Source organism: Capra hircus, chromosome 19 (assembly GCF_001704415.2).
Source record: "Capra hircus breed San Clemente chromosome 19, ASM170441v1, whole genome shotgun sequence".
NCBI classification, from domain to species: Eukaryota; Metazoa; Chordata; class Mammalia; order Artiodactyla; family Bovidae; genus Capra; species Capra hircus.
In genome coordinates this window covers 26,814,557-26,830,690 of record NC_030826.1, presented here as the reverse complement: position 1 = coordinate 26,830,690, position 16,134 = coordinate 26,814,557, and the positions used below count along the sequence as shown (strand labels likewise).

The following is a 16,134-nucleotide window of genomic DNA, read 5'->3' as shown; positions in this document are numbered from 1 at the left end:
GCTGGCAGGAATCACAGGGTGACAGCAGGGTTGGTTGTAATGAACTCAGCAGCAGAGTTCATTCAACCTGTACTCTTCAGATTTCCAAATAAATACCCATTTAATTCGAAAAAGCAGCTGAGTTGGGGACTTCATATTAAACTTGTAGTTTTATTCAGGTTTGATTTTAACAAATGTGTCGGGGAGAGAGCCCGCAGGAAAGGATGAAGCCCATGGGAGCAGGGCCCTCCCAGATGCCTGAGGAGGGGGCATGTCCCCTCCCCTCTCCTCCTCTTCCCTCCCCATCTTTAGATGGGGAGAGACATAGGCAGGGGAGGGGGCTGGTCCCCAGTCTGTGGGGGTGGTGCTTGGGATAGAGGGCTATGGAGGAAGTAAGGGGTCAGATTAAGTAAGAGTTGGGGAAGGGCACAAGGACCATTTGCCAGAATCCACAGCTTTCTGATTCCAGATTGAATTGAATTAAAAAAAAAAAAACTAAACCACAAGCAGCACCCACCCCGTCTCCCCCACCAGGGTTGTAGTGCGAGGGGAGAAGAGGAGGGCAGCTTCACCAAGGCCATGGTGCACTCACTCCTGGCCAAGGGAGCAGGGTGAAGGGCAGGGGCTCCCCGACAGATTGAAGGGGTAGGGGAAACCAAAATAAAACGTCAAATAAATCGTGTAGGAGGAGTCCAGCCAAGGGCCAGGCCAGAGCTGGGCCAGGCTGGGGGAGGGGGCCTCTGCAGGCTGGAGGATCACTGCTGCCATCACAGCCACCCTGGGTAGGAGAGAGAAACCAGGTAAGACAGGGTAAACCTTCATAGGGAAAAAGGGTGAGGGGGCAGGACCGTGCTAGGGGGCAGAAAGTAAGCCATTAAGACTAATCTAGCTCTTTGATGGAAATAAAGTGTGTGAAAGGGGGGAGTCACACTCACCTGGGAGCCAGTTATTTTGCCATGGCCTTGATTGCAACAGCCGCCTCCTCTGTCATGGCGGACAGCACCGTGATCTGGGAGAGCACAGGGAAGGGGAGTCATGTCTGAGTGCAAAGCAGGGGAAGAAGCACAAAGAACAAAGCTGGGTACAAAGTTAGGAGCACCATACCAGGATCTCTTCTCCACAGTCGTATTTCTGCTCAATCTCCTTGCCAAGGTCTCCCTCAGGCAGACGGAGGTCCTCTCGCACCTCCCCGCTGTCTTGGAGCAGTGATAGGTACCCATCCTGGATGCCAATCAGCTAGGGGCAGATAGAGAAGAAAGCTGAAGATGGGCACAAGTAACCTGAGAATGAAGGGAGTGATGGGCAAACTAGGGCGGCAAACAGCTAACACCAAATACCCTCTCTTGCCCATCTCCCTTCTCTCAGCACAAGGTCTTTGGTCAGTCTCAACTTCTACTGTCCACCCCCCCAGACTACTACTACTAACCCACCTACGTACCTGAAAATCGTTCCTTTTGATGTTGGGGACATCCATATTATGAGTTGATGGGCAGATATCTTCGTATTTCTTCCCAGTGAAGATGTCAATACCAACCAGATGGACCTACATCACATCAAAGAAATCCAATTATGCTCTAGGATGGAGGAGATCCCTGGCTCGTGGGGGGGAGTCACACTAGGTTGTCAGGACAAAGAAGAGTTGGAATTGAACCAATCAACTCAAAAAGGAAAACACTAAAAGGCTCACTGAAGGGCTCTAAAAAGAGCCTGAGGCCATAAGACCACCACTGAAATTGTAGCTGACCACACAGGTAAGGTTGTAGGGCAGCCTTGGAGCAGTCAGTTACCTCAAGCTATCAAAACATTAACAAGAGACCAAGATTCTACGGGAGTAGGAGGAACCTAGGTAAAAGTTTACAAGAACTTTTATTGACATGAGCATAAAAGGCTGAGAACTTGGAAGGTAGAAAAGAATTCAGAAAACAAGAATAAGAACTGAAAAAGGAGTTGGGAGGGAGCAGAACTACACATATAGGAATTAAGGAAACTGGAAAGAACAGAGAATGATCTAGACATTTGGGGATAACCCATGACGAATGCCAAGTCAATAGAAGACAGAAAAAGTGATTAAGGAACAAAAGCAGAGGAAATTCAAAGATGAATCAGGTTGAAGTTTTGGGTGGGGGGGAGGTGGGGAGTCTGAAGTTACAAGGAAAGCTGTAAGGAAAATGTTGACCAAGAAAGCAAGCAGGCTCCAAGAAGAGGGGGCAGGTAGAGGCACTCTGACCTTGCATCAGAGATGTGATGGGAAAGCTGGAACTGGAGAGTGGAGCAATGATGTACAGAGGTGCAGAGATGTGCACTGGTGCCCTGCCAGGGGAGGGGTGCATTTTATGTTAGGATTGAAGAAAACATGGGCAAAGTCATGGAAACAAAAAGCACCTACAAAGACTCAAACAGAGAAACAAATACAAAAAGCAAAGGCCAGGAAAAAACAGAGCAACTGAACAGCCAGAGGATAGAGGACCAAGAAGAAAAATTGGAGACACACAAAGATGGAAAAAGGAAGGGGCTCCAAGGATGCTGGGGCACAGGAGGGTAACCGAGGAGGAAGCTGAAGGCTGGTGCAATAATTAAAAAAGGTGTCCAGGGCTGAGTACTGACCACCAGGAGCCAAATGGTAATAAGTAACACAAGAGCTAAGTAAGATAGAGGGCTAGCACTGAGGACAGCAGGTGGGGAAGGCAAGGTACAGAAATGAAATTCTAACCTTGGCATGGCCATGCTTGCCAGTCTTAGAAGTTGACATCTCCACAATCTTACATGGCCGGCCTTTGAGCACCACGAAGCCATTCTTACGTAATGCTGAGCACTGCATCGGGAAGGTGGCTGAGGCCCCTGCATCTCCTGTCTCGAAGTCCAAATCATCTGCCATTTTAAGAGGCTACGATTCCAACTAGAGTCAAAAAGAGAGCTAGGGTCAGTGAGGAAAGAATTAACAGGGTCTCCAATCCATCCCACTCCACTCTAGAAACATTGCTTCATTTTTTCCCCTAGCACTTTATCCCTTTACCCACGTAAAATAGCTTCTAGACTAAATGCTGATTAGATCAAAAATACCGCAAGAACTGGTGTGTGTGGCAGTGGAGATAAGCTGGATCCCCACCCCAAATGAAAGCTAAAAGGGTGGCTTGAAATACCAAAAGCTCCAGGAATTTAGGATCCCAAATCTCTGATATGGGCAAAGGCCTAATTCTTGGTCGAGGGAGGGCTCAGGTGTTACTTGCCACTGAAACCAACCACCCCTGTTCCCCACACATAACCAGGGCTATAATTAGGTGAGCAGCTATGAGCCAGCAAAAAGGCGGGGCTAATGTGGGGGGGAGGGGGTGGAGACCGGAGGACTGGGAGCCCCACCCGTCTCTGTTACACCCCCCCCACTCTATCCACACAAGAGCCCGTCATTGGTACAGGAAACCACAAGGCCGCTTTGGGGGATTCCCGCCTCTCCAACATGCATTTGCAGATGCAGCTGAGAGGGAGAAAGCAAAGTTGTTTTCTAACTGATCTCCCTGCCAAACACCTCTGGTTTCCCAAAGGGAACCCAGGAACCCAGCCTCTCCTCAAGGGCCCTCCCACTTTTCCCAGGATGCATCAGTCCTGTCGGCTTTTCAGGCCCGGCCTGTACAGTCAGTAGAAAGTGGGGGAGTGGGGAGTGGTGAATGACAATAAAATGAAAGCAAAAGGCTGGTAGTAGTGAGTAGTATAAGTTATACTAGGCTAGCAGAGTTAAGGACCCTAAAACCAGGCACTCTCAGGTCCGACACCACGACAAAGACAGTGACAAGGTGAAGAGCACCTATCACAGCGGGTAACTCATCTGCCCGGGGACTTTAAGGCGCCGTCGGCAACGTCTGAGAAGAGTTGGGCTCCCGTCCAATCGCCCTCGGTTTCCCCATTTCTCTGGCCTCCCAGCACGGACAAGCGCCACTTACACCTGGCTGGCCGCCTCACTTCACAGGAGGGCTGGGGGGAAAGCTCCAAAGATCCATGAGGTGGGGGGAGCCGTAACATATGCCCACAGCGGGCTCTCCGAGGTGATCCGGATCCGGGCCTCCGGGCTCTCCCACTCCTCAAAATTCCAAGCTCCCTTAGGCGCCCGGGAAGACCAGCTCTCTCCGCGCTGGGGGTTGCCGGCTCCCGCCCACCATGTGGCCGCCCGGGGCTTCCGGTGGCCGGGACCTGGGGGGAGGGGTCCCCGCGCTGCCATGCGGCCCCCGTCCACGTTCGGCCATGCGGTCTCCGACCCCGAGGGCAGCCTCCCGTGGGGGGCACTTCCGGTACTGCAGCCTGCCCCCTCCTCAAAGGCCGCGCCAGGCCAGAGCCACGCCGCCTCCCCTCCCCCCCCCCGCCAGCCGCCAACCCCCCCCCATGCCCTCTCACCGAACAGCCCCCTCCCCCACCTCACGTGGCCTCGCGGCTCCCGGTTCACAACGGCGCAGGTACCCTTGCCCCGGCGGGCCGATCTGGCCCCCGGCTCTCGCCCTGGCGTGGCCGCCCGGCGGCCTCTCCCGCGTGGCGGCCTCGCGGCTCGCCGTCCCCCGCCCTGCGTCGCTCCAACGTCACCCGGCCAGCCCCAACCGTCACCTCGCGCGCCAACCGGGTCGCGCGCCCAAGTCTCTCCGCACCTCGCGCGGCTCGCAGACAGAACCCCGTGCGGCGGAGCCGCAGCTCCCCTCTGCCCCCTCCCCGACCCTCGCGCAGTTCCATCTCTACTCCCAGGCCCAAGTCAAGGTTTCGCGCACGCGCGCCCTGCCCTCTCTCACCTCGCGCGAACGCACTGACTCGACCCCGTCCGCTCGCCGCGAGCCCAACCGCTGCCTCCGAGCCCACTGCCGCCGCCGCCGCCGCCGCCGCCGCCGCCGCCTCTACCGCCGCCGCCGCTGCTGCACACGGGTCTTAGTACGCAGGCGCCGACTCCCCACTGACCAACCAAGCAGCCCTGTGACAGCCGCGCAAGCGTGCTATCTATCTCCTCCGCCCTCCACCCCCGCACTGCGCAAGCGCACAGATACTCCCTGCTCTCCACCCTCCCTCCCACCTACCCATCCAGTGACGCGCATACGTGAACCCGCCCCTCACAAAGCCTAAGTTCGTCCCACCAGTAGGCAACGCGCAGGCGCATCCGGTTTTTTAATCCCTTCACCCTCCTCTGCCCTCCCCGTGTTAGACCACCAGCCCTACCGGACAATCCTTGCGCCTGCGCGATAAAGAGTCCTACACTCCACACCCTCTGAAGGAAACGCCTCGACCTCAAGGCGCATGCGTGTTGGGAATGCTGAACGCCCCTTCCACCTCAGACGTCGTCTGTACGCCAGGCGTTGAAAAGACCACGCCACTGTATTGCTGGTGTTGTCTAGAACGCATGCGTCTTCGGAAACGCCCCACCTCGACTTTAGCTGGACTTGACTCACACGTTTCAGAAAACTTGTACTATGGGGTGGGCCCCTTGTCGCAAAACCCATCCCTCTCCCCCTGCTCCCCCGTTCCAGACATGCGCGAGAGAGCTCTTGCCGCTTCACTCTTCCCCGCGCGCTAGTGTGGTCGAGTTACCACCCATTTCAGCTTCACTTCTCTAAAACTGTGCGCCTCTACTCTGCCATAGAGTTTCACCCGGAAAGATAGAGCGGTCCCGTCCCAGCCACCATCTTGTTCAAATTCTTAGACCGTATTGGTCCCTATGGCTTCCATACAGGCAATTCTACGGAATCCTGGAGTAAGATTTACATGGCATTTCTCTTTTCCCTTAGCTGTCCTCTGCGGTCTCCAAACAATTCTCTACGAGCACCCTGAGAAAATGGAGAAGGAAATGGTAACCCACTCCAGTATTGTTGCCTGGAGAATTCCATAGACAGAGGAGCCTGGCAGGCTATATAGTCCATAGGGTCGCAAAGAGTCGGACACGACTGAGCGACTCTCACGCGCACACACACACCCTTAGAAAAGAATTCTCTATAAAGTGTGGTATATCGAATTCCACTGATGTTCCCTTTCATAAGAGGTGACCATGAAACCAGAAACTCTCAATGAATTTCCCTGGTCTTTGTTGTAGGGAAGAAAGCTGCTGCTTTTCCTGAAAATTTGTAGTCGTCTACTTCTGCTGCTGCTGCTAAGTCGCTTCAGTCGTGTCCGGCTCTGTGCGACCCCATAGACGGCAGCCCACCAGGCTCCCCCGTCCCTGGGATTCTCCAGGCAAGAACACTGCAGTGGGCTGCCATCTCCTTCTGCAATGCATGAAGGTGAAAAGAGAGTGAAGTCGCTCAGTCATGTCCGACTCTTCGCGACCCCATGGACTGCAACCTACCAGACTCCTCCGCCCATGGGGTTTTCCAGGCAAGAGGACTGGAGTGGGGTGCCATTGCCTAGTTTCTAGGTTTTCAGCACTACCTTCGTGGCTACCTTGTTTGCTTCCGCAGACTGGTGGACAGTATTGTGGAACAAGACAAGCAACTAAATAGCTGGGCTTGGAATCCAACATCCTGAATTTGGTTCCTGTTTAAGATGTGACACGGTAGATGTGCACTACGAACACTAGCTTGAATTAATACATTTACGTAGCACATTGTACTATCACCCCCAAATCCTCCCACTCAATTTTCTGAAATTTCTGCCATTTTCTTTGGGAAAAAAACAAATTTCTTGGATGCGTTGTTTAAAAGTCCAATTCCTGCTCTTCTCAAAGATGTCCATATGACCCAAGAATTCCACTCCTAGGTATATTACCCCCAAATTAAGAACAAGTACTCAAATCATTGCAGGAAAGTACTTAGCGCTATTCAGTAGTAGTAAAAAGGTGGAAACAACGCAAATATCCATCAACAGATAAGTGAATAAACAAACTGTGGTGTATACATGTAATAGAATATTAATCACACAAAAGAATGAAGTATAAATGCATGCTATAACCAGATGAACTTTGAAGATGTTACAAGTAAAAGAAGCCAAACAAAAGCGTCACATATGATTCCACTGATGTGAGATATGCAGAATAGGCAAATTCAAAGAAACAAAAAGCAGACTGGTGGTCAGTAACGGCTTAATGGTCATGGGGTTTTAGAAAGATGAAGTCCTTTGGAATTAGATAGAGGTGGTGGCTGTACAACCCGTGAATTTGAATGCAGTGAACACCACTGAGCTGTTTATTTAAAAACATGAATTTACCTCAGTTTTAAAACTCTTGTACACAGATGTTCATAATAGCCAAAAAGTAGAAACTACTCAAAGTTCATCAACTGATGAAGGAATGAATAAAATATGGTATATCCATACAATGAAATATTATTCAACAATAAAAAAGAATGAAGGACTTCTATGGTGATACAGGGATAAGAATCCACCTGCGAGTGCATGGGACGCAGGGTCATTCCTGGTCCAGGAAGATTCCACATACTGAGGAGCAAATAAAGCCTGTACTCCTTAACTACTGAGCCTGCCTGCTGCAACTAGTGAAGCCCACTTGCCTAGAGCCTGTGCTCCACAAGAAGCAGCCACTGCAAAGAGAAGCTCACAGGCCACAGTGAAGAGTAGCCCCTGCTCATCACAACTAGAGAAAGCCTGTGTGCAACAACGAAGACCCAGAGTATTAAAAAATAAATTTAAATATTTTTAAAGAGAGGGGGGAAAAAAAGGAATGATGTACTGGGTACACACTGCAACATGGCATAACTATGAAACGTATGCTAAATAAAAGTCACAAAAGACCACATACAGTAATGTATTATTCCATTTACATGAAATGCCCAGAATAGGCAAATCCACAGAGACAAAATTTGATAGATTGTGGTTGCCTGGTGCCTAGGGGGAAATGAAGACATGGAGAGAGATTACTAATGACTATAAGGAAAGGAGCAGAGGGTGTCTTTTGGTGTGATGAAAATGTTCTAAAATTGGAGTGATGCTTGCCCTCTTCAGATATTGAAAAAAGTTGAATTGTACACTTTAAATAATTAAATAGTATGGTATGTGAATTACATCTTGATAAAGCTGTTACTTTAAAAATGTATTGTTCGGGGGCTTCCCTGGTGGCTCAGTGGTAAAGAATCCGCCTGCCAATATAGGAGACACGGGTTTGATCCCTGGGCCAGGAAGATCCCACGTGCCGTGGGGCAACTAAGCCAGGGCACCACAACTACTGAGCCAGTGTGCTGCAATTACTGCAGCCTCCCCGCTCTAGAGCCTGCTCCACCATAAGGGAAGACACTGCAATAAGCCCACACACCACAGCAAAAAATAGTCCCCTCTCACTGCAACTAGAGAAAGCCCAAGGAGCAATGAAGACCCAACACCACCAAAAATAAATACTTTAAATTAATATACAAAATTATTAAAAAAAAACAAAAATGTACTGTTAGGAATTCCCTGGCTATTCAGGTTTGATCCCTGGTCAGGAAACTAAGATTCCCACAAGCTGCACAGGGTGGCCAAAAAAAACAAAAATGTAATGTCATCTTTGTTCTTAATTGGTTTACTTCTCTGAGAAGAGTTCTAGATGACCTAAGTCACAAGCTCCATGATTTTAAAAGGGGCTGAGTGATGACAGCTCCCAAGAATTCCCATTCAAAAAAGAAGGGGCACAAATAATTTTGATGGAAGGCTAAGACATACACACTCAGAGAAAGGGAAGGGCAGAATATTGCACAGTATTGTAGAGTAATGAGACAATCGGTGTCTGGAAGACCATGCTGGCATTGCATCTATGGAATTACCACAGCCCAGGGTACAGTCCTCTGCTTTGTAAGCCCCAGCATTTTATTTTGCCAATCAAGTCACTTCTTTAGGGAGCACTTTCCTGACCTACCAGACTAAGCCAACTTACTGTGTTATATATTCTCAGAGCAAACATTATAGCATTTACCCCAGATTGTTGGTTCCCACAAATCCATTTATTTGTGTGATTACTTTATTAATGTCCGGTCTTCTCCATTAGAATATAACATATATAAGGACAGGAGTCTGGCTGATTTTGTTTACCATTGTGCCCCCAGCTCCTAGAACTGTGCCTGGCAAATATTTGGTACATTGTAAATTTAACGTTGAGTGAAGGTACACCTGACTGAAACCAAGTGAACTCACAAAAAATTGACAAAGAAATGGCATATTAACTTCTTTCTAAATGAATTGAATTGGTCAAGGAGAACAGAACATCTGTGTTGGCTGATCCATCTGTTCATCCTGTCTGTAAGAAAATATAAGTGGAAAGAAAAAACCTACTCAAGGAATCTTGAAATCAAAGTAAAGGAATTAACTGCACTTACTTCATGACAGCTCTAAGAGCATAGCACATTTGTCTTCAGTGTAAAAGAGTCCTACCTGTCTTACCTTCGGAAAGAATCCTGGAATAGTAATAATCCTGGATTGAAACTGCCCTGAAAATTATTAGACAATCTTTCTGGCCTTTTTTTTTTTTTTTCCTGATTGGCACACTAAGTATTGTCTTCAGTCCACACAGAAGACAAGAACTGATTTTGAGAACTGATTCAAAATACAATTGGTCAGATTCTATCTTGTCTTAATGACATTCACATTCCTTTCTCACTTTCTTATGATTACACCCACTCACTGAGTTTAGAATTCAAATATTCTTGAAAAACTCTCCAGTTACCCTTATATAGACTTTTTTTTTTTTTTTTTTTTGCCTCACTGCAGGGCTTGTGGAATTTTAGTTCCCTACCAGGGATTGAACCCAGGGTCCTCGGCAGTGAGAGGGCAGAGTCCTAACTACTTGACTGCAAAGGAATTCCCTTTATAGACTTTCATTGGCTTTGGAGGATGTCTTGGCAATTAATTGCATTCATTATTTCCTCATTCCTTTCTCAGAGGGTAACAGTTTAGAGAGTACCCACATTTTGCTGAGAAAGAAGTTTGTCAAATGAGTCTAAATCTGTTCTGGTAGACATTTTTGGTAGGCTTTTTAAAAGTTCTATTTTGAAATAATTTCAGATTTACAAAGAGCTGCAAGTATAGTACAAAGAGTATTTTAAAGAATGTCGATGAAGAGTTGTAAATGGGAACCAATGGTGTGGTGAAGGTTGATTATATAGGCATGTGTCTTTAGTCGCCAAGTCATGGCCAATTCTTTTGCAGCGCCATGGACTGTAGCCCACCGGGCTCCTCCGTCCATGGAATTTTCCCAGCAAGAATACTGGAGTGGGTTGCTATTTCCTTCTCCAGGGGATCTTCCTGATCCAAGGATTGAATCCATGTCTCCCGCACTGGCAGGTGGATTCTTTAACATTTACCAAGGAAACTGTTATATAGGCATATGAGAGCCAACTGTGCACACCTCCCACTAACTCTGAGTTCAATAAAGTCTTATTAGTAACTTAAAGTTGGCACTACAGAAGTATTTACACCACGGAAGTTAGCAGATATTGCAGATCGGGGTCCCTTTACCCTGCTGCTGCTGCTAAGTCACTTTAGTCGTGTCCGACTCTTTGCGACCCCATAGACAGCAGCCCACCAGGCTCCCCCATCCCTGGGATTCTCCAGGCATGAACACTGGAGTGGGTTGCCATTTCCTTCTCCACCCTTTACCCTGAGCTGGCTGTTAAACATTTAGCAGCACACCACACATAAGGAAAATATAGGGAAGGCAGCTCTGATGTATTCAAATAGTGTTAGATCAAGATAGTCCAGCAACGGTGTTAAGAGGTGGGTTGAAACGGTGAGAGATTGGAGGTTAGAAGGCCCTTGGAAAGTTGTCATGTAGTTCAGACCACAAGCAATGAGAATTTGGACTAGGAGTTCCTGGGGTAAGAAGTATTTAAATAAATGGACTTTGAAAAATGGGTGGAATTTGGGGGGGAAGGTAGAAATAAAGGAAAAGTGCATTCCAAACAATGGGAACCGTGGGAGCAAGAGTGTGGAGGAAGACGTGCGAGTGAAGAGAGAGAGTTGTGTCAGTGGTTGGGCATGGAGGGCAGAACTGGTAAACAAAACGTAGGTGGGGAAGGGAAACCTGGACAAGACCATGGAGTCTTGCATCTGTGCAAAAGAGCACACTTTTTTTTTGTATGTATTGGAGAGACAATGCCAGTCACTGATGCCGCTGTGCTCTAGGAAACTCGTCTCAGCCGTGGGTGACAGATCAAAATGAAAAGGCAGTACACACAGAATTTTTAGGGCAATGAAACTACTCTGTATGATACTACTGTGGTAGATACAATCATAAATTCACCCAAACTCACAGAATTTATGACATCAAGAGTGAACCTAATGGAAACTATGGACTTGGTGATAATGATGTATCAATGTATGTTCGTCAATCATGACAAGTGTGCCGCTCTAATGGGAGATATTGATAATGTGGGAGGCGATGCATGTATATATGGGAAATCACTATACCTGCCTCTCAGTTTTGATGTGAACCTTATAACTGCTCTGAAAAATTAAAGTTACTATGTTTGAGGGGAAACAATGGAGCTGGACTGGAAGCAAGGGACCAGTGAAGGGCCTCTGGCAGTAGCCCAAGCAGACAAGAATAAAGGTCTGGATCAAGGCATTGGTGGTGAGGCTGGGAGGAAAAGATGAGCACCAGAGACCTTTTGGAGATCTAATAGACGGAATTTGGTGGGTAGTTGAATGAGGAAGATGAGGTCAAAAGGTAGGTCAAAGATGTCTTCAATCTGTGTATTTGGGGGACATAATGTATTAATCAAGTCATTCCTGAGGATAAATGTAGTAAAACAGGAATGGGGAAATCCACTAAAGGTTCTTGGATTCTGAGATTCTTGGGGAGAATTCCTGCTCAGAGCCAGATGGTGCACGCTCGTTAGTCTCACAGCAAAGCTGGGCTTAGAAAGGTGGGTAGGACTGGGGTTGAAGACATCTTTTTTTTCAATATTTGTTTATCTATTTGGGTGCCCTGGGTCTCAGTTGTGACATATGAGACCTTTGGTCTTTATATTTAGTTGTGGCACATGGGAGCTATTTCCCTGACCAGGGATCGAACCCAGGCCCCCTATAGTGGGAATTCGAAGTCTTAGCCACTGGACCACCATGCAAGTCCCCAGATCAGCTATGCTTTGTAACATGTTTCCTTTACCTGGAAGGGAAAGGTCTCCAGTTGTATCAAGAGGAATGGTTTTACATGGTTAAAAATTCTGTTAAGTTTCCTTTATTATAAAAATACAGATCTACTGTGGAAAAAATTTTGGAAGCTATAGAAAAGAATAAGAAAAAAACTAACCGCAAACCCAACACCAGAGGCAACTGCTATGAATCATGTATTCCGTCATCCTTTGTTTTATGCCCTTTAAAAAATACATCTCAGGACCTAGTGAACAGATTCTGTGTTGCATGTGAAGATAAATTGTCGGCTGATGGAAGGAATTTCCAGATGCAAAGAAAAGCGAGGCCAGAACTCGCAGGGGAGTGGTGGGGGTTTTCTGTGGTACAAATGTTTCACAGTGAGAATTTATCCTTATCAGAGGACCTTGGCAGGGACTATTTTCCCTTCTACCTTCAAGGGTTGCATGAAAGTCATATATACCAAATGAAGCTTTGGATGTGTGCTAAGTCACTTCAGTTGTGTCCAACTCTGTGTGACCCCATGGACTGTAGCCTGCCAGGCTCCTCTGTCCATGGGATTCTCCAGGCAAGAATACTGGAGTAGGTTGCCATTTCTTTTTCCAGGGAATCTTCCCAATCCAGGATCCAAACTGCATCTCTTATGTCTTCTGCATTGGCAGGTGGATTCTTTACCACTAGTACCATCTGGAATGCCAAATGAAGCTTGAGGATGAGCAAATGGGTAATGCTAAGGTGAGGGTGTGTGGTGAGGGGTTCTTGGACCCACTTTTGTAGCACCCAGCTGCTGGGATCAGAGCAGAAACCTTGACTGAATTTGCTCACTCATCCATTCATTCAGTTACCGAGTCAGTTAATGAGCTTCCCTGGTGGCTCAGATGGTAAAGCGTCTGCCTGCAATGCAGGAGACCCGAGTTCGATCCCTGGGTTGGGAAGATCTCCTGGAGAAGGAAATGGAAACCCACTCCAGTATTCTTGCCTGGAGAATCCCACGGATGGACGAGCATGGCAGGCTACAGTCCATGGGGTTGCAAAGAGTCGGACACGACTGAGCGACTTCACGAATCCATTAAGTGCCAGATACTCCTGATACAAGGGTGGTGAGTTTAGCAGTGTGGTCCCTGCTCCACAATTGGGAGGAGGAGATTAACAGATGTATAACCTTGGCTCAGTTCAGTATCAGTGACTGAGGGGTTTATGAGTGGCAGTTGGTATGAGATAAGAAGATCACTCTGAGAAGATGCCTGAGGGATATTTTGTGATTTTTGACCTTGCTTCTTTGGAAGCTAAGAGGGTGGAGATGGAGAAGAATGAAACTGGAGTGGTTCTGGGCCTGAAAGAAAAGCCCAGAAATTCTCCCCACCCTTCATTCCCAGAGGTCTTGCAGAACCCAGGTGCTAGGGAGGGAAGTCAGAAAGTTTCTTAAAAACTGGACCAAGCAAGTAGGGAATCAGGCTGGAGATGGAATAGGGACCCAGCTCATAGAGGAAGGAAACTCAGTGAGATCATCACAAATGACTCTAGAGCATTAGCTGTGATCATTCATTTGCTCAGTCATTCACTCTCCAGGTGGAAACTGAGGCCCACTTTGTGGCCAGAGTGAAGCAGTAATCAGGTAGCTGCAAAGCAGAGCAGTGTGGCTGATGGCAGGGTAAATGGGGGCTGAGAGAGCACCAAGATGGGAACAAACCCAGTCTGGAAGCCTGGCAGTTCTTTTGGTGGGGAGACACCGGAGCTAAGGAACCTAGAGAAAGATTGATCTTCAACAGGATGAGGGACGGCCTGGGAGCTCAGTAGGAGGGGAAAAGCAAAATCGACTGGGTGTGAGCCCTTCTTGAAGGATTTAGACCCAAGAAAGTAATACCTCAAGGTTGGAGGCGGGGAGAGGGGTGGAATGAATTGGGAGATTGGGATTGACATAAATACACGACTATGTATTTTATCTTCTTGGGCTCCGAAATCACTGCACATGGTGACCACAGCCATGAAATTAAAAGATGCTTGCTCCCTGGAAATAAAGTTAGGACAAACCTAGACAGCATATTAAAAAGCAGAAACATTACTTTGCCAACAAAGGTCCATACAGTCAAAGCCATGGTTTTTCCAGTAGTCACATATGGTTGTGAGAGTTGGACCATAAAGAAGGCTGAGCAACAAAGAACTGATGCTTTCAAATTGTGCTGGAGAAGACTCTTGAGTTCCTTGGGCAGCAAGAAGATCAAACTAGTCAATCCTAAAGGAAATCAACCCTGAATATTTATTGGAAGGACTGATGCTGAAGCTGAAGCTCCAGTACTTTGGCCAACTGAAACAAAGAGCTAACTCACTGGAAAAGACCCTGATGCTGGGAAAGAGTGAGGGCAGGAGGAGAAGGGGGCGACAGACATGAGTTTGAGGAAACTCCAGGAGATCCTGTAAGACAGGGAAGCCTGGTGTGCTGCGGTACATGGGGTTTCAGAGTCGGACACAACTTAGCGACTGAATAACAATGATGAGAACTACTATATAGCACAGGGAATGTTACTCAGTGCTCTGTGGTGACCTGAAAGGGAAGGAAATCCAAAAAAGATGGGATATATGTGTACGTATAGCTGATTCACTTTGCTCTACAAGCAGAAACTAACAAGACATTGTAAAGCAACTATACGCCAATAAAAATTAATTTAGGAATTTGCCTGGTAGTCCAGTGGTTAAGAATTTACCTTCCAATGCAGGGGACATAGGCTCTATCCCTGATCGGGAAGCTAAGATCCCATATGCCTTGCAGCCAAAAAACCCAAACACATAAAACAGAAGCAGTATTGTAACAAATTCAATAAAGACTTTAAAAGTGGTCCACATTTAAAAAAAAAAAGATTAGGAGACCAAGGACTTCCAGGTGGTCTAATGGTTAATATTCCATGTTTCCACTGCTGGGGGGTATGGGTTCAGTTCCTGGTTGGGGAACTAAGATCCCAGACCAAAAAGAAAAAAAAAAAAGATTAAGAGACCACCTGAGAGAGGATTAAAGCAGTCCAGGCGCGCACACACACCCATATCTTACCCTTGAACCACTGCCATAAAAACTCTTCATTAATTCTTCCTGGGGTCTGGATACACAATTTTGAGAGGCATGAGTCCAGTGTGCCTCTCTTTGCCTGGCAAAGCAATAAAGCTATTCTTTTCTATTTCACCCAAAACTCTTGTCTGTCTCTGAGACTCGATTTGGCGCTGGTGCATAGAAGTTGTTTTCAGCACCACTTTGGTCTAGTCACTTAGCCTCTCTGAGACCAGCTTCTCACCTATGAGTTTAGGGAGCTCAGCACTTACTTCATAGGGAGCTCAGCCTGACCTGTGCCGTAATTCCTATCTATGCGCAGGGCTCCAAATGCCTGACTTCAGTCCCAACTTTCTCCTGAGCCACAGACCCATCCCTCCAAATGCCTGCCTGAGCTCTCTTCTTGGATGTTTCAAAGAAGCTCCAAACCAAACTCCTGATTATGTTCCACTTTCAGGGTTTTTCATGGAAATAAATAGCATCATCATCCACCCACATTCAAGTTAAAAACCTAGATTCCTTGATTTCTTTTCTCTCACCCCCACGTCCAGTCCACCACCAAACCCTACAGACACTATTTTCAAAACATACTTCAAACTGGTCACTTCTCTCCATCCTCATTCATCCACGCTGTATCATCTCTGCCTCCCTCCAATTTTTTTTCCCCAAAGCAACCAGCCAAGTAGTATTTTTTAAACATAAATCAAGTAAGGGAGGTTGTATGTGCCCGGAGACAGACAGTATATGAGAAATCCCTGTGCTGTCTCTTTAATTTTGCTGTAAACCTAACATTGTTTATATATATATAGGCTTCCCTGATGTCTCAGTAGTAAAACAATCCCCTTGCGATGCAGGAGATGTGGGTTAGATCCCTGGGTCAGGAAGATCCCCTGGAGAAGGAAATGGCAACCATTCCAGTATTCTTGCCTTGAAAATCCCATGGGCAGAGGAGCCTGGCGGGCTATAATCCAAGGGGTCGAATAGAGTCAGACATGACTTATCTACTGAGCACACAAATATATGTATATATAATTACATATTTATTTATTTTTGGTCACACTGCTAAGCATGTGGAATTTTTAGTTCTGCAC

At 47.2% G+C, this 16,134-nt stretch overlaps 1 protein-coding gene across 2 annotated transcripts; it reads right to left on the bottom strand.

The window, feature by feature from the left end:
• On the bottom strand, positions 131-4,971 carry EIF5A (eukaryotic translation initiation factor 5A). 2 transcript variants are annotated; one of them, XM_018064569.1, is made up of 6 exons: positions 4,746-4,971; positions 2,690-2,875; positions 1,418-1,522; positions 1,084-1,215; positions 915-988; positions 131-757 (listed from the first exon to the last, which is right to left on the bottom strand). In XM_018064569.1, the coding sequence occupies exons 2-5, from the start codon at positions 2,852-2,854 to the stop codon at positions 926-928; spliced, it is 465 nt and encodes a 154-aa protein (XP_017920058.1). In that variant the 5' UTR covers positions 2,855-2,875; positions 4,746-4,971; the 3' UTR covers positions 131-757; positions 915-925. The 2 variants fall into 2 exon arrangements, with proteins under 2 accessions (XP_017920058.1, XP_017920059.1); XM_018064570.1 differs by lacking the exon at positions 4,746-4,971 and adding an exon at positions 4,383-4,522.

Bases quoted from the DNA above. Each gene is read 5' to 3' on its own strand.
- EIF5A (XM_018064569.1), bottom strand. From the start codon at position 2,854: ATGGCAGATGATTTGGACTTCGAGACAGGAGATGCAGGGGCCTCAGCC. The intron at 1,523-2,689 runs GTTAGAATTTCA...GATGTGATGTAG, and splicing joins GCAAGCATGGCCATGCCAAG to GTCCATCTGGTTGGTATTGA. The intron at 1,216-1,417 runs GTACGTAGGTGG...ATCTGCCCCTAG, and splicing joins TCAAAAGGAACGATTTTCAG to CTGATTGGCATCCAGGATGG.